General features: G+C 45.2%; 1 protein-coding gene across 2 annotated transcripts in view; it reads left to right on the forward strand.

Annotated features, from left to right (window-relative positions):
* Sulf1 (sulfatase 1) overlaps positions 1 to 24,374 on the forward strand; it is a 168,370-nt gene that overhangs the window by 98,892 nt on the left and 45,104 nt on the right. For both annotated transcript variants that reach the window (XM_028864577.2, XM_028864578.2), the window contains exons 5-8: positions 2,829 to 3,068; positions 11,066 to 11,217; positions 13,856 to 14,025; positions 23,832 to 23,982. In XM_028864577.2, coding sequence (XP_028720410.1) covers positions 2,829 to 3,068; positions 11,066 to 11,217; positions 13,856 to 14,025; positions 23,832 to 23,982 — 713 coding nt within the window. The remainder of the gene's footprint in view (positions 1 to 2,828; positions 3,069 to 11,065; positions 11,218 to 13,855; positions 14,026 to 23,831; positions 23,983 to 24,374) is intronic.

Consider the following 24,374-nt stretch of genomic DNA (forward strand, 5'->3'; position numbering starts at 1 on the left):
TTGACAGCCCTGGGAACGCTCCCCTTTATAGATGAGAAATACAAACCCAAAGAGGTTCCGGGAGCTGCTCGGGCCAATCTGGGCCAACATCTGGGTGTTGTTTGTTCGTCTGTTTTTGAGGAATAGGATCACAACACAGTTAGCTCGGATATTAACAACAAGGTGACAGTGAGGATGAAAAGAGAGAGGGTCCTGGCTGAGCAATTCCTGTCACTATGAACCAGGCTAACGAAAATTTAACCTCCGTTTTTGTGTTATTTTGACTTTCAATCGATTCCCACCTCCAACCCACATTTGCAGTCCAAATGCGTCTGGAAGCGGGAGGTGGCCACAAGGGATGCAGGACCTTGGATGATGGCCTCCAGCTGCATTCTTTTTATTTGAATTTAACAAAGGCCCGTAAAGGAAACTCCAAGAGCTGGTTCTTTGGAATAGACTATTAGGCAGTGTTTGCTGTTTTTTTCCAAAAGTCAAGATGCTCCTGTGAATAAACACCACATAGACCTAAAGAGGAGGCTGGTGGACACCTTCAGAAGCCTTTCAACTTCCTCATCTCTATTCATCAATTCATGTTTGGGACATTTCCTCTCTATGATCACCCAACACAAATGTAAAAGGCAACCCTTCTGAAATGCATTTCTCTTTGATCTTTTGTGAGGCACATTCTTTTCAGTTACTTCTTCACCGTCAATGAAACCATTCCCTTTCCAGATTTCTTCTTGTGCTGAAAATCTGCGCCATTAGTCAGCCCTCTGCCGTGAATTACAGCTTGCCTTGAATCTGTTTCTTGGATCCTGTCTGTCAAGGGACTAGGGAGTCCTTGTCACGGCAGGGCAGGATGGCCTCAGCAGCCTTGGGCTGTAGTCTTCCACACACACACTATCACTCCTGCAACAACGTCCCTCAAAACTTTGCTCATCATGCCCTTTGCTCATCAGACCCTACTCTGCCCTTATTTTGTGGCTCTGATCAGATCCAAGCTGTTTGCGCTGCTTCTCAGGTCACATTTCATTAAGAAAACACTCCAGATTCCTTTCCATGCCAGGAAATCAGTGAGCCATTCACAGAGCTCTACTGGTCTTCCAGTCACCAGAGAACATCACCCATGCTATCCTTCCTTTGTCCCCAACAATGCACTGTGCCCTCCCCACACACCCCTCCCCTCCTTCCTCCTCTCCTGCCATGCCTCATCTCTCATCTCACGTCTCGTATGAAGCATTCACTCCAATCTCCTCTTGACTTACGTTCTTTTTTGTGAGACAGGGTCTCTCCGTGTAGTTTTGGTGCCTGTCCTGGATCTCACTCTGTAGACCAGGCTGGCCTCAAACTCACAGAGATCCACCTGGCTCTGCCTCCCGAGTGCTGGGATTAAAGGCGTGCGCTGCCACCGCCCAGCTTGATTTACGTTCTTGCTGCTGCTATGTTCACATGAGTGTATGTGTGGCGGGGGAAGGGGAGGGCTTTGCAAATACCCACAAGCAACTTCTACCTGTCTGGTTCTCTTCCACAGAGTATGTACTGGACCCCAGAGGCAGAGAATTTTCCTTTCTTTCCCAACCCCATGCTACAGGGGAGTCAGTGTAGAGAGCTGAAGCTGCTAAAATGTTCAGCACAAAGTAGGTGTGCACTGTACGTCATGGACTGATTACAAAAGGGTGCTTGATCACCGTAAGATAACCAGCGAGAACGAGCAGTCAGCAGCACCCCCTACAAGGGCATCTTCAAGTTCTCATGAGACCCAGTTAGAAGCCCTGCCCCCCCTCTATGAAGCCCTATGCATCATGTGACCAGAAAATGCTAAGGTGAAGGACTCAGGCTAACTACAGCTTCTCTTTGTTTGCCTCTGTGAGGCTCCATTTTTCTTCCTTGTTGGAAACCATGGACTTTCCTCCTTTTCCTCGGGTGGGTGGAGTGGAGCCTGTTAGAAAACTGAGCCTCTGGGACTCGAATGCAATGGGCTTGGCCGTAGCGCCCTGTGGAACCTTTCTTGAGAAGTCCTGAAAAGACTATTGAATTTGGCCCGTGTCCTTCTGCAGGGACTAGACCTGTTTCAGATGCAATAAACTGATTAAGACAGATTTTTTTCATTCCTTAGAAATCTTACCATATCATTCTTAAAGTTATAATAGACTATTTTACAATTGTGCACATGTTTTTGAGCAAGAGGACAACTTAACCTTAAAAATGATGTATAAACTGGCCAAGGCACAAGACAATAGTCTTATCCAGATAGAAACACAGGCAGACATTGATTAGCTTGCTAAAGGATGCCAAGTTACTTTGAAGACACCTCCTCCACCCCTCCCTCTCCCTCCTTACACTCCTCCATCTCTGATTACACATATTTTGGAGGATCTTTTGCTTAGTAGGGGGTTTGTTCGGTTTTTTTCTTCTGCCATAGGATTAAAATGAAAATGCTGTGTCTGCTAAACTCTGGTATTACTAGACCTTCCCTGTGTTTTGCCAGGGTTTTGATATGCTGTAACAAGTCATTGTTCTCTAATGATCTTCAAAAGCTCCTGACATCGGAATCTTCCTCATATCTACAAGTCTGGCTTTAATTACATGATTAGCCTGCATGCTTTTCCCTCTGTGGTTAAAGAGGAGAGGGGCTGGAACGGGATGATTATTCTACAGAATGTCTGAGATGTTTCAGATCCCAAACGGTCTGCTTTGTTCTAGAAATGAGAACTGACCAGATTATAGACTCCTTCACACAAGGGAAGGGAAACTGTTAAACAGGGAGAACAGAGACGCTTGAGCTACAGGGTGGAAGTGAGCGCCCACAAGATGCACTTCGCTAACCGGCTCAGAACTGTGCCTTTCAGGTTCTCTGCAAGTCATGAACAAAACGAGAAAGATCATGGAACACGGCGGGGCCACCTTCACAAACGCCTTTGTGACCACACCCATGTGCTGCCCATCCCGGTCATCCATGCTCACGGGGAAGTACGTGCACAACCACAACGTCTACACCAACAATGAAAACTGCTCCTCTCCCTCCTGGCAGGCAATGCACGAGCCGCGGACCTTTGCCGTGTATCTCAACAACACTGGCTACAGAACAGGTAAGGGATGCTGTTTCCTCTTCCACAGTCTTAGACGAGGGCAACTGCACAGGGTGGAACGAGGTGTGAGAAGTTCCAGGAGACTCAAAAAGGAAGAGTCTGCCTTCTCTCATCTCTGCTGTGGTCCACGCTCTGTCGCTATGACAGAACCCACGAGACAGGGTAACTTGCTGAAGAAAAAATGTCCAAGGTCTCGCAGTTCAGGGGGTTGGAAGCGCAAGAACATGCTGGCAGCTTCCAGCAAAGCTTTTAATTCTACCACAGAATGGCAAAGAGTGAAAGGACAGGTTAAGTGCCCTCGGCAGACAGACAAACACAAGGGTGGCCTCACTTTCTAACAACCTGCTCCACAGGCAACATCCACTCCTGGGAAAGGCACTGAGTTCCTCTTAGCAACTGAATTAGGTATCGAAGCACTCAAATTTTAAAGAAGACAAGCCACATTAACACCAGAGTAAGAAGTACTTTTACTCCAGAGAATATCCCAGTGGGAAATCCCTTCTAGAACATTCAGTATTCTCAGTGGATGTAATAGGAAAATGCTGTTCCCACAAAGGCGCCCAGCAGGTGAAACAGTCCAAGGTAACATACCATGAATGAGGTTTCGTTCCATTCACAAATCTCAGGGGATCGTGGAAGAAGTTGGGGGGTTGCTTAGATGTGGGTAATGCCTGCTGATGGTTCAGGGGAAATTACTAAGTGTTGTTCTGAAGTGCTCAGTGCCTACTCCAGAGCCTCAGACCCAGCAGATGAGCCAAAGGACTTCTTGAGTAAATTAATAAGCCAGCCTTGTGGACTTTCCTGATTCATTTATTCATTCATATGGAATTAATGGGACTGCAGCAGTTCCTTTAGCAGAAGTCACAGTCATCAAATATTGACCATTCCTTCCAGGAAACGAAGCCGTCTTTACTACACCAGCTACCGACCCTGAGCCCGCACACAGCAAGAGGAAGCTCATGGTTAGCTGGGGTTTTGAGAACTGAACTCTTTGGGGAGGGGGTGGATCTGAGTATCTCACTGTGGGCAAGGACTAAGAGGAAAGACCTCCTGGGACCATTATCCTCAAAGCCCTTATTCTCCAGCACTGGATTTCGCTTCCCAGTTTCCTCAATTTCTTAACAGGAGGAAGTAGGGTACACATGGCAAGCTTGCATGGTAAAAAATAGAGTATGGATCCCCACCCCAAAAACCACTTAGATTTATTCATAAGAAGGTGTCATCGAAAAGGTTTATTGGAAATTATTTTCAGGCCTATAGATAATCTGTTTCCAAAGTTTTAAGGGATTGCAGATAAATATTCTCTTGACTCTCTTTTAATCATTCCCAATGGGATCAGGAAATATGTTGTCATTTACTTTTTCAAAGCAAGCCCCATGGGCACTTAATTCTCGTTATTTATGGATGAAATTATTGATTGTGCATATGCTAGCTCCAGCACACACAGGCGTCTGAGGACCCCTATTCACAGAGGAAACCCCTCTGCTATCCAAGGGTGTTTGCTTTCGATTAGGAGGGGGACTGGGCTAGAGAGGGGGTTTCAGAGGGCACCTGCTCCTGGTGTGTCTTCTCATATTAGTGATTTAAATTTATGGCGCCTTTCATCCCAGGACTCTCAAGCAATTAGCAAATCCACCAAACATCCCTGCAGGGTTCCAAGATGGCAGATGTGCTTGTCTGTGTTTTATAACTGGAGTAGGGCTTCAGATACTGTGTAAGCAGCCCTGAAGCAAGTTTAAAACAGTCCTCTAATGCCTGGGTCCTTACTCTAACCACCAAATGTGTTCTGCTCATGAGAAGTGTGTGAATCCAGTGCCTTTGACGTTCCCAAGCTCCCTGTAATTTAGTCCCTAGTGGAGAACATGAGTCTGGGAAGACTGAGACTCTCAGAACATCCAGAGTATCTGGATGGTATTTGTGCTCAGGGATGGAGCTGCAGGCCGGAGCTTAGAGCAGCACCAGGGTATGTTGATTTGTTTCCAAGATAATCCAGGAAAGAGGAAGGAGAAGGGAATGGGCTTCTACAGCTCGCCCACTCTGTCCTGGGCACTTCAGTTATCTCGCCTACCTCTTATAAGAAAGCATGGAGGGAGACTACTAACGAAGAAATCAAGACTCACAAGGACTCATTGTCAAATGATAAAATCCATCCATCGATGGTGGATGGAGCCCAGAATATCTGACTGTACTGTGCCCGGGATCCTTTTGTTTATCTGTCTTTTAAGACAGGGTCTCCTATAGTCTGAGCTCACCTGGAACTCACCACTTTGAACTTTTTTGATCCTCCTTCTTCTACCTCCAGAGTGCTGGGATTATAGGCATGTGCTGCTGTGCCTGACTGTTTCCAGGATCATATTTCTGTGCATGTTATTTTCTCCTGCCTTGTTCCAAAGTGCCTTAGAGATGCATAGAGCACAGTAGGATGTAGAACAGTAAGTACTGTGGCCTGCAGAAACAAATGATAATGCCTACCTAAAGTTATGGTGAAGTTTGGCCCATGAAGTACATGCTGTGGAGTCATGGCGAAAGGCTGTGTGAAGAAAGTACGCTTCCTGATAGCAAAAGCAACATTGGAAAGAATCCCTTGTGGAGTTCACTAGGTCACCAGCAAGGAGGTCAATCATCAGCTTGTAGGTGGCAGAGTGTACTCTTATATTTATTTTCAATGTATTATGTCACACTCACCCTGTGTTGGGTTGGCTAAAACTAGAGATGATTTATTTAAGAGTTTTGTGTGTTTGTTTTATAGCATAGGCTGACCTCTAACCTTCCAGGCTCTAAATGCTGGCATTATAGGCATGCACCACCATATCTGGCCATCACTGACTCTAATCCCTTATTTTCCCAGCCACAAATTTATACCTACAAGAGAGGGGTGTTCTTAGTGACAGAGTTGGCACCAGTGCTTAGGGGAGCAGGGCTCAGCTAGGAGTGTGACTCCACTTGTCGAGTTGGGTCTGGGATAAAGCTGTGAGCACCAACTGAAAGGCACCCCAATAAAGACTGTGTGTTATTCTCTGCAGCCCAGCAATCCTGCTTTAGCTTGGGATTTTCTCCATGGACATCATATCCACTTCTAGAAACAAAGGCTGATTCTAAAGCCAATATCTTCCAAAATTGAGACACATCAGTAATGACAGAATTCATAGTGAGGGATTGTCCTCCCATGTATAAGGAATTCTTTCAGGGAAGCAAGGACCCTTCCAAACACATAGGGTAGAAAAAGTATAACATTCACTCAGGTGGCCGGGATGTAGGTCAGTGGAAGAGGGTTTGTCCAGCGTACATGAGATCCTAGGTTTAAGTTCAGCATCACAATGATGTTAGAGATCTGTATAATTTAAAGTTACCTCTAATGAGAAAGATAAAAGTATCTCAGGAAGTTAGGAAATATGACCATCATCATAACAATAGCTAATGATCTAACCATAAATAGTGGCTGCAAAATTAAGGGGATGGGGGAGAAGATTACAAGACACTAAACTAGTGAGAAAAAAAGACGATGTCTAATCAGTTTCTGCTTTCCTAATTGTGAGCATATTACTTGGACTATTTAACTGTAGACTTAAGAAAAATAATGGAGGAGACTAAAATAATATGACACATAAATATCCATCTAAGAGAAACGCAAAGTCCAATAAGTTTTATGAAAAACAACTCCAAGAAGACAAATTACTAAGAGGCTTATTTTGGGAGGCATCCAGAATACACGGATTTAAATGAAATGAATTGATCAATATTACATTTACCCTCGTATGACATGATTTTCCTCTTTCGGAACTCAGGCATATTTTTGGACTGGCTGTAACTTAAATGTTTCTAACTTTACTCATGGAAAATGTGAGTCGACCAGAGCTTAAACGGCCAAGAAGGAAGAAACACAACACTGTGTCTGTTGCATTTTGTCCTGAGAAGTGAAGTGAGAAAGGCCATGGATTATCTATCACAAAAAAAATGAGTGTGCTGCCTGAAGTCTGCTAAAAATTATGACGGGACAGATGTTAATATAAAACTTAGCCCAAAACTGTAAGGTTAAAAAGAAATCATCCGCGGTTGAGAGACAGCTTTGAATGGAAGGCAGAGAAGCTGAAGGTGAAGCTGGAGCGGCTGTGGTCACAGCCTACTCTGCCCTTAATCTTTTCGAAGGACTCGGGCCAGTTTTCCAACATACAGTTTTCTTGCCTGTCCAAAATTACGCTGCAGTTCTGCTATGCTCGCTAAAATTACCTAATCACACCAGCTGAATGTTAGACACACCCATTCTATTCCACGCCACAAGTGGAAGAGGCACTATCTGGTTAGAATCTGCAATGAAATGTTTAACTAATTAATTGTGGGCTGGTATCTTACTGTGCTGCCTAGACTGGTCTTCAGCCGCCATTCTCAAGCTATCCTCCTCTCTCTGCCTCCACTACACATACATGGTGCTATTCTTGCCTTGCTGTGCCTTTTTTCTGTAATAAATTAATTTACATAAGGTTACCTATTCTCTAACCTTCTGTCTTTTTACATAAGTTCTATCTTTTTACACAAGATTTATTTTACTTGTAGCAAGCTTATTTATTTATTCTCTAGTAAAGGATTAAATTAAATGTAGGGTCTTCTAAGGTAAGACAAGCTAATATTCTCACTTGTTTGGATTATGATGCCATGGATTTTTGTTAGGCAAGTAAACATGAAACGTTGCATATATTTATTGAACCACAGGATATTGGGAATACACTGGACCCTGGGATATAAAGAGACAGAAAGTGACAGTCCTGCCTTCATGATGCTTGCACTCCATTTGAGTAAACCAAATTCATATATACAAATGTATAAACCACAATTGAGCTCAGTTCTAAACTGTATCTTTAGTAACTACCTTGAAATCCTGCCACAGACATGAAAATGCCCATGAATACATCGTTCACTATACTAGATAAGATTTAATTTCTCTAAGCATCAGATCGTTTTATAGTTACTATTACTGATATAAAAAGAAAAGTCTCTTTTTCAGCAGCTCATAGGCATGTTTCTAAGTGTTATGCAGTCCTTGGTCCCAGAGGAGAGTAGGAGGATAAACACACACACACACACACACACACACACACACACACACACACACACACTAGTTATAATCCATAATCCAATCTTTCCTATCTCTCTACCCATCTTCCGACTCCAACCACCTCCCTAAACAGCTGTGAAGGCAAGCGGTGATGTCATAAGAGAAAAGAATGGTCCAGAAGGTCGGGTGGATGTAGGGTAGCTCTGACAGCACCAGCTGAGCTGAATTGCCATCACAAAGGAGGGAGGAAAGTCAGTGCTTATAGCCAAGCCCTTGGCGTGGTAATATGGAAATGGAATGAAAACCGAGCTCACTTTAGAGAAAGGCATAGATGAATGGTGCATGTGGAACAGAATGACTGGAAACCCAGACAATCAGTGGTAGGGCACGGCCACGAAACGGAATGTCCAAAGAAACCAGGGATGGGTGGAGATGATCTCGGTGACAGGAAGCTCCCAAAAGATCAGAGGAGCTTGAGCTGCCACTTCTGGGAGCTGCGTCCTGGGCCTGGGCTCTCCTGCAGCAGATGTGGTGGGCGACCCCACATCTGGAATCCTGAGTACATTTTTCACACTCCATTAACACAAAGACACTGAAAACCTGGAGGCAGTTCTGAAGGCAGTAGCAAGAACTATTAACAGACTTGAAGGAGTCGTTTATAAGGGAAGGATTAAGGCGCAGGGCAATCGCCATGGTAATGGCTAGAAATGGTACAAAGTGACCTAAAAAGTCCAGCCATGAGGGAAGGGCAGGCATGACTGGGCATGGCTTCCCTAGAGGTGCGGAGCACTGGAAGTAGCAGGAAAAGTTTTCAACTTAATGAAGGAAAATGGAAAGCACATGGGAGAGAATTGGTTTCTACAAAATAGGTCATATTGGGGGACAGAAACCAGAAACCAGAAACCAACAAACAAAAACCTGTAACAAAGCAGAACTGTAGATCAAGGTGTCCTCCAACCCTTAAAATGTGACATCGTGGTGATTCTAGGCAGCACGTGTGAAGTCCCCTGTGCTTGTCAAACCGTGTTTAAGTGCTTTACCCTGCATCGGCCTCTTTGGCCCACACAACACCCCTGTGGGTCACTGTGCCTCTTCTGAGCAGGTTCTCCAGGACAGTACAGGAAGGGAGAGGCGAGCCAGCCTGCAGACGCCTGGGGAGCTTGCTCTCAGCTACACACTCCAACTGCTATGCTCTCCTACAAAACTCTTCAAAAACATAGGACAGAAAAGTAGGGTAAGCCCCTAGAGATGAGGAGGAAGACAGAGAGAGGAGGGCCCAGGCTTATTAGGCACAAGCTCCGAGAACAGTCCCTTTCTGAACTGAGAATGGGCAGGAGCAGGGCTCTGGCCTGCTTCTCCTAACACCAAGTTATACTGTTAGCAAAGGAAAATCCCTTTGTGGTGCTAGCCCACGGAGGAAGCCGGAAGCACCATGCAGGCAAACCCCTTACACCTTGTCCTACACTCATCAGCCTGCCTGGAAACTGGGCAGGATCCTCAAGCACCAGGCACTGGGTAGGTGGGCGATGGATGGTTCACTCACTTATAGAATCCACAAGAAAGCATCCCTCCAGCAAAGAAACTAGAGTGCTGTATTTCTTTCTTTTTTAATTATTTATTTTTCTATATTATTTTTGTGCATTGGTGTTTTGCCTCATGTATGTCTGTGTGAGGGTACTGGGTTCCCTGGAACTGCAGTTATAGACAGTTGCGATCTGCTATGTGGATGCTGGGAATTGAACTCAGGTCCTCTGGAAGAGCAGCCAGTTCTCTTAACCATTGAGCCATCTCTCTAACCACAGAGTGCATTGTTTCTCAGACTCCAGTCAATATTGTTTTCAAAGAAAATAATTTAAGGAGTCATATAAATTTAAGACACCTTAAAAAACTATATTCTACAGACATATGTTAGAAGAACAAATCAACTTTTAAAACTTGTAATTAAAGTGAAATGCATTTTTTTTTTAATTCCAGAACTTGTAAACTCTCTGGAATATACCAGGTTCATTAGGCTCAGTGTAAGAAATACTGGTGGAACCTTGTACTGTACAAAGATGATGGGCAGGCCACAGGGTGAGGCAAAGTTGCACATAGAGATTCATGGCTATAATCTTATAATCTTAGCACTTGGGAGGTAGACACAGAGACAAAAGCAGGAAGGTCGATGGTTCAAGGCCAGCCTAAGCCACATAGCCAGACCCTGCCTCAAAAACTAAATACATGCATACATAAATGAGTAAATAAACAAATAACAAAAAATAAAAACAGCATGAAGTAGAGAGCTTCCGTCAGAAGGGACCAAGCTTACTGGAAGGAAGGGAAGGTGCATTAGAACTATGAGATATGGAACTGTGGGTTCGAGACTAGCATTCGAGTGAGCCACGAGCTTCTCTGGCCTTGACTGAAGACCAGATGTGGACATGGAAGGCTGGTGGAAACCACAGTGGCCGCTGAGGTGCCACACTCGGTGAGAAAGGGCTCGAAAGGCTAGGAAAAGTTTTACTCTGTGGCTATGTGAAAAACAAGGTGAGCTTCTCAGTGAAGTTTTTCTGATTCCTCACCCAAATAAAAAGCAAGAAAAGTTAATTTGGTCACAGAGACTAGCTCTCGGTGTTCTGGTCCTCACACAGCAGTCACACACCAGATCTCACACTGCCTGTCAACTGAACAAGAGAATATATTCCGCATTTATTCCAGGCTGGCCTGAAGAAGCAGATCCCCACAAGCGTGATGTATTTCAGTTCTACTTACATCTCTTTAAAAACAAAGTGAGTGACTGTCACTTGGACAGGGCCTGAAGGAATGTGCGGAGGAGAACTCTGGCAGTGCCCTCCTCCGATGAATTTTCACCTCACCATCACTTTTCAAGTCCTAATTTCACATCTCTGCATTTGCTTATGATTAATCATCTCACAGGAGAAAAATAATCTTTCATTTCCCATTGCAGCCTTTTTTGGAAAATACCTCAATGAATATAATGGCAGCTACATCCCTCCTGGGTGGCGAGAATGGCTTGGATTAATCAAGAATTCTCGTTTCTATAATTACACTGTTTGTCGCAACGGCATCAAAGAAAAGCATGGATTTGATTATGCAAAGGTAATTTCCAGTGTAAAACTGCATCAATTTGCTTTTGCGCATAATGGGGGGACGGCATTTCCAGGGACTTAAACTATCCGCAAGATGGGCTTTCTGTGTTCTCACAGTGTTCGAATGAGAAATTTTAAGGCAATTTCCAACTCCAGACAAGAAAGACTCTAAAGGCCCAGGGCTTTTGTCTAGTGAGTCTTTTTTTCCTTCCCTCTCATCAGGATGAAAGGCAATCGGCCTTTGATGAAAGTACCATCCAGAAAATCAGACCTCCTCTTCTCATTGTTGTGATAAGTTTTGTTTCTCCCTCTCGAGAGAGAGCTAGTCTGCATAATCAAATGTGCATCCTGGACTGTTTGCTTTTCGGCGGTTGAAAGTGTGTTTTGTTGGTGGGTTCAGCCTTCCACATGGAAATAAGAACAGACTGGTGGAAATAAGAACAGTGTCCCAGAAACTTTGGGACACTGTTATTTGCTTTTACTCCCATCTGCCCAAGCTGTTTGTGACCAGGACATCTGCCCTGGTCAGTGAGAGTTCACAACAGTCTCCCTCCGGCTGTCACTCTTAGGTTGTCCAAATCAGTCTATAGAAACGGCCCATGGTTCCCAAACAAGCAGATCCTAGACTTTAAAGTTAACAAAAGTAAGTCAGACACAGTGATGTGTGTCTGTGATCCCAGCTCTTAGGAGGCTTGGACAGATGCATCGAGAGTTTGAGCCAGTTTGGGTACATAGTGAGTGCACGCCAACCAGGAGTATTTGGTGAGAGCTCATCTAAAGCACAAAACCACAATCACAAAAATTCTCCTAAGATTACTAACTTAAATTAATAAAAAATTGAGACCATAAAAGTGAAGGGAAGAATATCTTTAAATTCAGCTTGGTAATTTTTCTAAAACATTCTCTTTCCTTCTGGACAGATCCATTTTATTTTCCTAAAAATGCCAAAATTGAGCTGGCTCTAGCAACCTGTTTCAACAGGTTCAGGCATTTGGTAGAAAGTGAATGGGGACTGGGTAGCATTTCAGGCATGCTGTTGTCTTTGTGCCTGGCCTTCATGGGAGAACAATGGACTCGGAGAGACATGAGGTGTAAGGCTGGCTCTTCCTGCCGTCCTGAAAATAATGAATACAAATGAACTCACTAACACTGCTGATAGGCTTCTAGACATCAAATTGGAGAGTCACGTCAGCAGGGACCTTGAAGGCAAATTTGATCCACGTCCTCATTGTAAAAGACAAGGAAACTCAGCTTGGAGTGGTTCAACCACTCATGTATCCTGGGTCATTTCCCTGGCTGGGGACAAAAATCTTTGCAGGCAAAGGATGCATGCCATGCACACTAATTGTCATTGCTATCACTTTCGATCTGCAGGGATGCTTTTCATGCTCCTTGTTCAAGCTATTAACCTTTTATTCCCCGTTGTCCTAAGGAGAACAAAGTAATCACGATTCTCTCCAAATACTAAATCAGCGCAACCTGCTCATTATCACGGCTGATTAGGTGTCAAAGACAACTGTATTGGAAAGGAGTGTGTATGTGTGCATGTGTGCGCATGTGCATGCCCACGGGAGTGCGTGTGTGTTTATGTGTGTGTGCGTGTGCTTGTAAAGAAATTTAAAAAGACTCCCACATGGAAAGGGGGTGGGGACAGCCTCTGGACGTGTCCTCACAAGGATGTGACACAGATTTCTGCCCCCAGCACTGTTCTGGCAGCTGCTCTGGTCCTTAAACCCACACCATGTGACCAGCTGGACCTGGAAGTCTTTGACATTGTGACCATTGCCTAGGGGTTTCTGACAAAGTTTACACTACAGCTTTAGGCCAAGGGTAGGCACAGAGAAGCAGGTGGCTTAATTAAAGTTCTCATCCTCTCGGTCCTCCTCCTTCCTCCTGCCCACTTCCAAACTTGCATCATGCCTCACCCCCTACACTGTGTGCTAAGTCATTTCATTAGCAAGTCAGACTCAGATCCCCGCAGCTGGGCCGCTTTCTTCGTACAGTTCGTACAGTTCGCATAGTATAAGCTGCAGGAAATCAAATGCTCCCACGTTTGAGTGTTCCAAGTGAACCACTTGATAAAATGCTGCCATTTGTCCCTGTACCTGTGACTTTTGACAAGGCCTTCGATTTGATGGTAGTATTATTCTTACAGGTAGATTAAATGACTAAAGCGTTTCCTGGGTTTGTGCGTTTGTGTGTGTGTGTCCCTCTGCGTATGTGTTCTGAAGTTGTGAATGTCAAGCGGGTGTGGGCGTTTCCTGCCCTTGGAGTAATTAAATGTTTCACCAACGAATTACTATCAATGAAACCTGAGAATGAGATATGTATCCGGTGTTTCATGTGTTCTTGAATCGATATGGCCAGTTTTCATGATTATCTTAGGCAAGCACAACTTACCTCTTTCCTTCCCTGATTGCTAAATTGCACGTCCTTTTCCCCCTTGTTGCTAAGCCGGTTCCCCTAAACATGAACAGCCACAGATATTTGTTCTTGAAGGTGGTTGGCTCCTTGGGAGGCTGTCGTCCCTCTCAGGCTTAGACCTTGCCTCTGTACTCAGTGGGTAGATTCTGAGGAAAGGGGTGTTCAGATGTGATCTTGAATGTCACCTTTTGTAATTTTTGTTTTGTGTCAAATGTATGTTTCAGGACTACTTCACAGACTTAATCACTAACGAGAGCATTAATTACTTCAAAATGTCTAAGAGAATGTATCCCCATAGGCCCGTTATGATGGTGATCAGCCACGCAGCGCCCCACGGCCCTGAAGACTCGGCCCCACAGTTTTCAAAACTGTACCCCAACGCCTCCCAACACATGTGAGTAACAAAAGCAACAATGCATCCTTGCCGAACGTGGCCCTTGTTTGGGCTCCCCAACGTATCCTCCTCTTTACCCTATTTCCTTTCATGCTACACAGCCCCAAGGCAGAAATGCCAGCTCCACGGTGTTGGTGTCAGGATGTGAAAACCGAGGGGTACAGCACAGGATAGGCAGAGCCGCTAGCTAGGCTTGCAGTAGTGCGTGCTGGGGTTCTGATTGGGAATCGCATTTCCAGTGTCTGCCAGTTACTAAATGAAGAGGCTCGCGTCAGGAAAATGGGGGCAGTTTTCACCTAAAGTCCCATTCAGTGTCGTCAATGATATTTTGGAATATGACCTAATAGTGCTTTGCTTTCCGTAGCTGCGGGGCGGCCCCTCTCTGCTCGGGCTGCAGAAACGTGGCTTTATTTTCTTTCCTGGGGAACACAGGAGCAGCTTGGCTGCAGATGTCCAATTAGGCTTTTGCAGAAGGCAACTGGAGTAGCTTGCCTGGGAGGCCCTCTCAGGTCACGGCTTTAAAATAACCTGATGTTTCATCTGTGGGGAGGCTCAGGGGAGGCCCCGGTGGCTGAGAGGAGCGGAGGGAGAGAAGAGAGCCGCAGTGTGCTGATAATCCTCACTGGCCAGGGGTGGAAAAGTCGAGGTGCCTCGGCAGCAAAGAACAAGATTTTGTTGTTGCCTCTGTCAACAGTTTCTCCCAACCTTCACACCCAAAACGCAGCCTTCCAGCTGGGGAGCAGCGGGGACCAGGTCTGCTGAAACACATCCATTCAGAAGGCACCTTTATCACAAACCTCTGAAACTGGTTCATGATCTAGGTGTGCTTAAATGCTGCCCCTCCTGGCTCTTCTAAACAAGATCCCAGACAGAAAGAACCTTAGGGGTACAGAAGAGACCACTGATGGAATTGCCAGGTATTAGGCTCCCGGGAGGAAGTTTTCTTTCTATTCTTAGTATCTTTCTGTAACTATCCTTCCTCGGTCACATGACCAAGACTGACAGGAAAGAGGTCAGAGCTCACTTAGAACAGAAACTAACAATAAATAAGAAGCAAAGTGGGTCACCTGCTGTGCCCAGGAGGATGCAAATATCTATTGCATGAAAGATGGAGACACACAAGACAGTTGCTCCAGCAACGGGGGAGTTGAACTCAACTGTGTGGACAGAATCCTTCCCCTGTTTCTGACTCTGCAGATGGATTTATGAATGGAGCCTCTCAGCAGGTGGCTCCTTGTTGCAGCTCAGTTACAAATTCAGCAAGCAGCAGGTGCACTGCGGAGGAAACCATCCTTCAGGCTTCTTCAGTAGTACCTCGAAGCTCACCTTCTCCCTCTGCTTTGACCGGAAATCACAGTGTATAGCTTCCTTTGTTGCATTAACACCATCCCAGCCTAAGATGACTTTCTACAGCCTTTATACCTCAAGGGCATTTCTCGGCGTTTGCAGGGCATGGGGCTGCTAAAATGCGGCATTTCATGGTTCTTTAGAGGTCAGCCTGCCTTTGAAGCTTCGAGGCTAGATCCTAAGCCTATATGAAAACCAGCCACTCAAGTGATCCCAACAGCGAGGTTGCATGTACAGACAGTAACTACAGGTGGAGAGGAGTCCAGGGTCGGGAGGGGAGGTCAAGGGGGGCTTGGGAATGGTAGCTCCGAAGAGTGCACCTTGGACTCTAACACTAGAAATTATACATACAAGGTTATCATACAGCACAGATTAAGGAAGTTAATCTTAGTTAAGGAAGGCCCAATGGGTACCCCTTAAACACTAATAAACTTGCACGGGGCGGGGGGGGGGGGGGGGTGTCCCAAATCCAGCTTGTATTCATAAGGTTTTACTGAAACACAGCCACACTCATCCATTATGTATACAATGCAGCTACATTTGAGATCCTCCAGCCAAGTGGAGCTGTACATGGTCTGTAAAACTTAGAAGATTTATAGTAAATTTGCCCAGACCCAAGTTTTACGGGGAAGATGGGTAAGTGCCCAGAGAGTCATAACAATGGAGGGCCAGAAGTGTCGGGCACAGAGCAACAGTCACAGCACCACAGAGCAATGGGGGAAAGCGTTTGCATCTTTGGGGGAAACGGATTAACAGGCATTCAGGGTAGACCTGGAAGGATGGGGAAAATGTGTGCGGGAGATGCTACAGCCATGAAGGTAGATGATTTCAGGGACAGAGTGTAGCGCTGACGAGGCTCACTACGCACATGAAATCATCAAAGACAATGGTTCTCAACCTGTGGGTCACGACTCCCTTGTCAAACCACTGTCTCTAAAGAATATTTGCCTTACGGTTCCTAACAGTAGCAAAATGATGAAGTAGCAACGAAAGTAATCTTATGGTTGGGGGTCACCACAGCATGAGGAGCTGTGTTAAAGGACTGCATCATTAGGAAGGCTGAGAAGCACTGATCTAATACATGACCCAGGAGCTGAAGAATGGGGTACAAATAAAGTAATAAGAAATAAAGCTTAAGGGGGAAATGATTGCAAAATATTGGGAACCTCAGTGAGTTTGTATATGAGTAGGGTAATAAGGAATATGAGCTGACTTGATCATTTCCACATGGGAAAGGGTTGGGCTACTCCTTTATACTTCTAACAAGCCAGCTGGGCCCTTAGCTTTGCCCCAACGAAGCAAACCCTTTGCCTGGCAGAGTGAAAGGATTCAGGTCTGTCTTACCTGTCCCTGTTAAGGCCACAGGCAGTTTGTTTGACCTCAGAGCTTCCATGAGCTCATCCATAAGTGCAAATACATGAGTCACCTTGATGTGATGTCATGAGCCAGACTTTAGAGATGTAGCAGAGGTAACGTTCCCACGTAGGGACACAGAAGCTGTTCATTCTTATTGACCCTCTCTATTAAGATCAATCATATGCAAATGTCAATATGATTGACCCACAAATAGTATAATTTCATTCTGTCTAACTCAAGGTTCAAAGAGAGCTGATAGAGAAATAAGCCCACACTTGCCCCTGGTGACAGGGTAAATCCCTTGACAAGTTAAGACTTCGCTGCAATGGACCTCTCACACCTGGCTATTCTAAAAAGAATAGTCTGGGCTATCTTTTTTTTCCTAGACGTGCAGTTTTGCTCTGGGCAAATGCCACATGAGAGAACATTGCCAGTCATGGGAAATTAGCATGCAGTCAGTGAGAGATTGGACTTCTTTACCACTGATCCTTGGGTTTTGTGCCCCCGGCATGTAAGGATAGATCCACATACATCCAACAGCAGTCCCTGGAAGCCTTGAGTTCCTGGGCACCTTCTTGCAAGGGTCTCCCTGGCTGCTGATGGAGGAAGGGAGGGAATGAGTGCCCAGGTTCAGAGTTCAGTCCTTCAACAAAAGGAGCGAGACAAATTGGAGACAAGCTGCAGATTGTGATGCATGGAGCTACTGAATGGCTGGCCTCCTTAGTGAAAACATTAGCGATGCAGTCAAGCAATGGGATGCAAGCAGTGAAGTGCTCTGCAGAAATATTTGGCAGGCCCTGTGGAAACAGCATGGAGCTGTAGACGCTCCTCGGGTGCGGGAAGCTAGTCATGTGGACATTTTGCTTCAGGTCTTCCTAGGTGGCCAAACATCACCCGCTCCCTTTCATCCAGCCCTGGGCTGTGGCTATCTGACCCTCTTAGACTGGGGCGAGTGGATCAAGTTTCCATGGTGTTTGCTTCTCTGACAAAGAGAGGGGCCCATTCAAAATCGGCACACTGGCTTTACAAACTGAGGGGAGAGGTTATGCCTCCCAACTAAGAAAAGGAGCGGATTATCGCTCCCTTGTTCACATGGGGGGCCTGTTTAATCAGACAGTAGCTCGTCCCGTCTTGGCTTCCAAGAAATCCAAGCAAAGCTCCAACAGGGAAATCCACATAAAACTCTTATCATGAAGCCCTTCACTGTGGTGGAGCCCCTGCTAAACTTTCATGGAATAGGTCCAGCCTTTTACCCTCCACCCACTGTGATAGTCCGCCTCTGCCACCCACTGTAGCCCATCAACTCTGGAGATGGTTTTTAATTGTTTTGTTTCAGTAGTTGATTCTTTCATACTACACACACACACACACACACACACACACACACACACACACACACCAAGAGACAGAGGGGGCAGGGGTGGGGGTGGAGCTGCTAATTGGAGCTGTAAAGAAACATCCTCTCTTGGGACTGCAAAAAGGCTCAGCAGTTAAGTGGCCCTATTGCTTTTCCCAGAGGACCCAGCACCCACATCAAGCAACTCCTAACTGCCTGTAACTCCAGCTCCAGGGCAATTCATTTCCCTCCTGGCCTCTGAAGGCACCTGTATTCACGTGTACATAACCCACACAGACACACATACAAGATTTAAAAATAGAATCAATCTTTATAAAATTTCTGGGCTTAACAAGAATTTGTATTTTTAATCCCTTTCACAAAAAATATTTAAAGTTACACTTCTGAAGATGAAATTTTTAAATATGCCTATGAATGTCCAATTTGGGCAGAATTATTCCTTTTTCTATAAACCTACTCCGTTCTTTCCACTTTATGATGAACCCCTATGTATCCAAATTACAGAGCTTAGCAGCAGGCCTCCAGAGGAGCACAGTCACATGGGACACCCTATGAACCCTGTCCTAGCAACTTTGACCCAAGGCAGAGACAAAAGCACCTGTCGAGGAGCCTGGCTCCTCATTTAGTTGTAAAATTCTGTTTACCAAGTGAATAATGTTGACCTCACCAGCTAGTGGACATGAAAAATTTTTTTAAAATAGCACTAGGATTCTTCAGGAATATGTTTTAAGAGATCAAAAAGCAATCAGCAATTCTCTTGGTTCCATAATTTTTAAAGTAAAAAAAAATAATAATAAGGTTCCAATTGTTGGCTTTAAGGAAAACATAAATGTCTTCATTCAGGGCCCAGGAATAGTTGGGAACAAAGCTGGAACCAGGTGTCACTTCTCTTTGTCCCTGTTGCTCTTCCCACTACACCAGGGCCACGTCTCAGTTCATGTCACAGCCACAGTGAACATCAGAGTGGCTCCTACGTATTTGCATAATTCCAATTGGCATTTCCAGCATCATTAAACAATTCTCTATTCTTATCGTATGCCTATAATCAAGATCACTTGGTCTTACTCTGTGTGTGTTCAAATGTTATCTGCCTAAAGATATTTGAAGTCAGGTGGGGCATATCTCCAGAAAGTCAATTAAGTAATTTCAATTTTAGTGAAATTGAACATGGCATGGCTTAGGAGCGTGGGTATAGCGTTTCCAGTGTAAGGCTCTGCCAGTGAGTCCTAAGCCTGTAGATTGGGCTTGTGCTGAGTAGAGATCTGCCTTTCCACTCACTGGGTGGTGTTTCTTTCACTGTCTTTTTTTTTGTTGTTGGTGTTTGCAACTAAAAAAACAAATAAAAAAATAGATATTCAACACATCAACAAAAGAAATATATTATCACCGGAATGACAGCCAAGGCCATCAATATTCAAAAGGAACCATGAAGTTCACAATTCCCCAATATGGATTTAATATACAACACATGCATTCCTGGAGCTATTTCTTGGCTACTAAGAATCATTCTTTTGAAAATCCCTACCCACCAAAGAGAAAGGTGGCACTGTTGGTTCCTCAGAACCTTTTGTCCCTACTTTTGTCAACAAGTAACACTGGAGAGAGACTGGAACCCACAGAAAACTGGCATACTGTTGAAGACTGAGCTCGTGTGCAGCCAAGTGTGTGGTGCTGTCCCGAGCAAGAACCCCAGAAAAGCAAGACTAGGGGAAAGCAGTCTGCAGGCGCTCCAGGCAAACACAGCCCGGGAAGAGTCTGTGGCAATGCACAGATCTACTTAGAACGTTCATTTTGCAGGCAGAAATTTTTTTTACCAGCCTGACCCTCTGAGACAGTGACTCCTCTGAAATAGATTCTGAGCTTGTTTTTTTGTTTGTTTGTTTTTTTTCTCTTGTTGTAAAGGAACAGAAACTCTAAAGTAGTGCTCTGATCCTTCGGCGTCTCGATTTTAAAGTGGTAATCAGCATTAAGCACTTTTCTGTGGTGCATCCATCCAATGGGCTTCCTAGGGCCAGTCCCTGTATTTGCAACTTAAATTGATATTCAGCAACAGGTGGTAGGCTCCGGAGCAGGAAGGAGAACACTTTACATTGGGTAAAAGGCTGAAGACGGAAGGATTCCCTTTTGATAGGGAAAACTTTGCCAGCCTGTGGTCACAACAGCTGGAATTTGGGGGCCTCTCTGTGCTCCGTCCGCAGCTTGGGTCAGTGGGACATCACCGAGGGAACACTTGGCTTTCTCCTTTGCCCAAGGGGAGCGAGACGCCTCAGTGAGCTAGCCGGGCTACCTGTAGACCAGAGTAGCATGGAACCCCAGAAGCAGTGTTCAAGAGTCACAAAAATCTCTCAACCGTCACAAGAAGTTCTGCAAAGTCATTATTCTCATTGTACAGATGAAGAAACTGGGGCATCACCCCACACACACACAAAAAGAACTGTCCGGAATCATATAGTAACACATCACAGAACTGGGACAAATAATGAAGTCAGACTCCCAAGCATTCCAGACAAGTGAAAATACAGCATTCCCGTTTTAAGGAGTTCTCCACTTCTCTCAGTGAAGCTGTGTCCCGGTGACAGACAGTTCCAGGCCCTTGGAGGAAGCTGAAGTCAGTCCTGAGGCAAGCAAGCCTTAATTATCACCGGGGGACAGAAGGCTGCATCTTCAAGGAATTCGGCCGAGCTCAGCAGGAGGCAACCACAGTCTTTGGCAACCGATCACTTTTCAACGAGGTTGTCAATCCCAGCAACCATGGACTCTCCACCTGCAGGTCCCCAAACAGCTGTTGTTCTTCGCGGTGGGGGGAGCAGTGGCAGTCGGCCTTCCTTTAAAAAGCAAATGCATGCCCCAGATCCCTGCTACCCGCTGGGATCCCACCTGGAATGGCATCCTCCAAGCTAGAGGTCATCTCCCATATTGAGAAAGTCAGAAAACTACCAGGGGAGGGGGTGGACAGCTTTGACAACAGGCCCTGAACTCTCCCTTTTAATATAAGCCAGATTTAACATATGTCATTCGGCAAATCCAGGAGTCCAATTGGAGGCTTGTAATTTGCTGCAAGCTCCCCGGGGCTCCTCAAAGTGAGGTGGGGCTGCACCGAGCACATCAAGGTAGCTGGTGGAAGATGTAATTTGCCCACTGTGAGCCTGCGCGTTGGTTCCCTATTGTAATTTTTATTTGCGTTGAGGTTTTGTGGTTTTAAAAAAGTCAACTAGATTTATTTTTAAATTAAGCCGACCTAACTTCAAAGGCAGCGAGGGGAGGATGGGTATTATACAGAAACCCTTGTTGTAATCTCTTACAGCTGTATCCCCTTTCGGGCCACAATTGGTAAATGGCTAGGAGACCTTTCATGACCAATGTGCAGTCTTTCTCTGACCTCATACCCCACCCCCCATGGGTGCAAAACCCTTGCATGGGGATTTCTAAACCCCTCTGCCCTTCTCAGCTTCTAAATCTAATCCTGTTTGTAACGGGGCGGGGCGTGCTGCATAGACAATGAGGAAGGCAGACTTCAGTCCTAGCCAGGGCTCCCTGCCCACTGTGGCCAGCTTCTAGAAAGGAGGAATCCTTCCAGGTCAAAAATCTGGACCAGTTGGCTCCAGAATCATTTATCTGGTGGGCGGCAAACATTGATGTTGAAAGTTTCTGTTTGACATAGTCTCAAAGGGGGAAAGGAAAAAGAAGGGAAAGGAATTTTCCCTTGAAAAGAATGGCAGATGTTACTCAAGGAATCTGCAGTTTGATATTATGGGGTTGTTTCAACCTAGATATTTGCATGAAAAGAATTCGCTTACTGGCTTGTGGAGGAAACTCCTAAGCTTTGTTTGAGAGCCTTGGAGGAGTGCCTTGCACCCATTCACAGATGTGCAAATTGAGTGCTCCCTTTTCACTTAGGCTGTCCCTTTAGCAGGAACTCCTGTGCTCTGCGGAGCATCACTTGGGAATGGTGTCTTCATGACAGTTACCAGGTAACAAGATGATGCTCGCTGCCACTTAGGACTTTCTATGTATGAATGGGCTCTGCGACCCTCCTGGCTGGAGAAAATGTGAAAAACAGGTGCCATTTTTATGCCTCAGTGTGCACAAGAACATCCCCAAGTACAACCATGCAAACATTGTATGGGAAGTTCACAGTGTTAGAGAATCAGTGTGGTGCCTGCCGAGGTCTCCTGGAATGACCTGGCTCACGGGGACCATTTCCAGAACACACACACACACACACACACACACACACACACACACACACACACACACTTCAGACTTCCTGCCTACAATCTTTCAACTACAGACTTCTACCCCCAAAGAGAGACAGGTAAACAGATTCCTCGCTCAGTACAGATGGTGGCTTTCTCTGGGAGACTGGCTGTTTGTAAACCTGTGGTTTCTGTTAAAAGCGCTGTCACAAAGAGGAAGCATCCCTTGCTCGTCCCTTTGTTCATGTTATGGAAGTATGTGAGCTGCGAAAATCCAGACTTGATTCCGCCATCTTTGCTAACCCATGCGAGTTACTTACCTGCCTTGGTTTCCTCGTCTATAAAATAATAGTAGGTGATTAGGGATAGTAAACCTGTTCACCAAAAGAGCTGAGACAATCAAATTAGTTAAAATACATACAGTAAGTTGCATAACACTTTACAGTAAATACACCTTCTGTGAGCTTTTCATAGCTTGTGAAGAGAAGGTTTGAATGAATGAGTAACAGTGTCTCGGCATAAGAATCTTGCTAATGCTAGGCAGTGGCAGTGCACTACTTTAATGCCAGCACTAGGAAGGCAGAGCAGGCAGATCTCTGAGTTCGAGGCCAGCCTGGTTTACAAAGCAGGTTCCAGGACAGGCAGGGCTACACAGAGAAACCCTATCTTGGAAAACAATAACAACAACAGAACAAAACAAACAATCACAAAAGAATCTTGCTAACATAGGCCTGCACTTCAGGAGCACAAGATCATAGCATCTCTGGTAATCAGGGAAGACGGTAGCAAAGCCATTTAAATCCCCAGGGCTGTGTAGCTGATGGCACTGATCTCTGCAACCCAGTAAATGTAGGCGCGAACGAGCCTATTCTACAGCAAAAGGGCCCACTTCTCTATAAAACCCTTGTCTTCTACCCCTATTAATTTCTCTATGAAGCAAGCATTTTATTGGTAAATGTGTAAATTGCAGACAAAGTCTTGGTTATAGTTCTAGCAAATATAACTGAATTAATGGTTTTAATATACAACATGAAGAACGAGCAAATCTCATGAAGATGTACCAGTGATCGATAAGATTATCTAAAGAGATTAATGTGTTGAGATTGTGAGTCATCATCAACCCGCATAGCATGCTGGTATCTTTATTTATTAGGCTCATTAGCAATAAACAGTTCATTAGCTAACATCACCCCGAGAACATTCCTTTCTGCATTTCCGTTTTATCTGTAAATCTCATCGTCATGTGCTGCTTACACATTTTATTCATGGAGCCCAGATGAACTTGAATCAATTGCATGTTCAGTCCGAGTATTATCGGTGTGAATTTACACACCTACAGAGGATGTATACTGTTTGGGGTGGTGGAGACTGCAGACAGTCTCAAAACTTAAAGAGATTTCAAGAAGCTTGAGAGGAAAAACACTCCAGCAGTGACTACCTTATCTCCCAGAAGAGATTATTTCACAGCCTTTAACTTGAAATGTTTCCCCAAAGGACCAAGTGTTTGCAAAAATGTATTTATGATAAGATTGCTTTCTGCGTGTTTTCAGAACTCCAAGCTATAACTACGCACCGAACATGGACAAACACTGGATCATGCAGTACACGGGTCCCATGCTGCCCATCCACATGGAGTTCACCAATGTCCTCCAGCGCAAACGGCTCCAGACTCTGATGTCAGTTGACGACTCCGTAGAGAGGGTAAGGCCCCCTCCCCGTGGTGACATGTTTTCATCTAACGTCCTCCCATAGATCCATCCCAGTCGATCCAGTTTTTGTTTCCCATTATTGTGTTGAGAGAGAGAAGCAAGTGTGGTCAGTGACCCTCATCCCTGTCCCCTTATCCTGTTTCTTCGAGTTTGATTCTTTTTTTTTTTTTTGGTTTTTCGAGACAGGGTTTCTCTGCGTAGCTTTGCGCCTTTCCTGGAGCTCACTTGGTAGCCCAGGCTGGCCTCGAACTCACAGAGATCCGCCTGGCTCTGCCTCCCGAGTGCTGGGATTAAAGGCGTGTGCCACCAACGCCCGGCCTCGAGTTTGATTCTTAAGGAGCCGGTGACAAAGGACAGAAAAATCAAAATATCACAAATCAGGGT

Source organism: Peromyscus leucopus, chromosome 5, assembly GCF_004664715.2.
Source record: "Peromyscus leucopus breed LL Stock chromosome 5, UCI_PerLeu_2.1, whole genome shotgun sequence".
NCBI classification, from domain to species: domain Eukaryota; kingdom Metazoa; phylum Chordata; class Mammalia; order Rodentia; family Cricetidae; genus Peromyscus; species Peromyscus leucopus.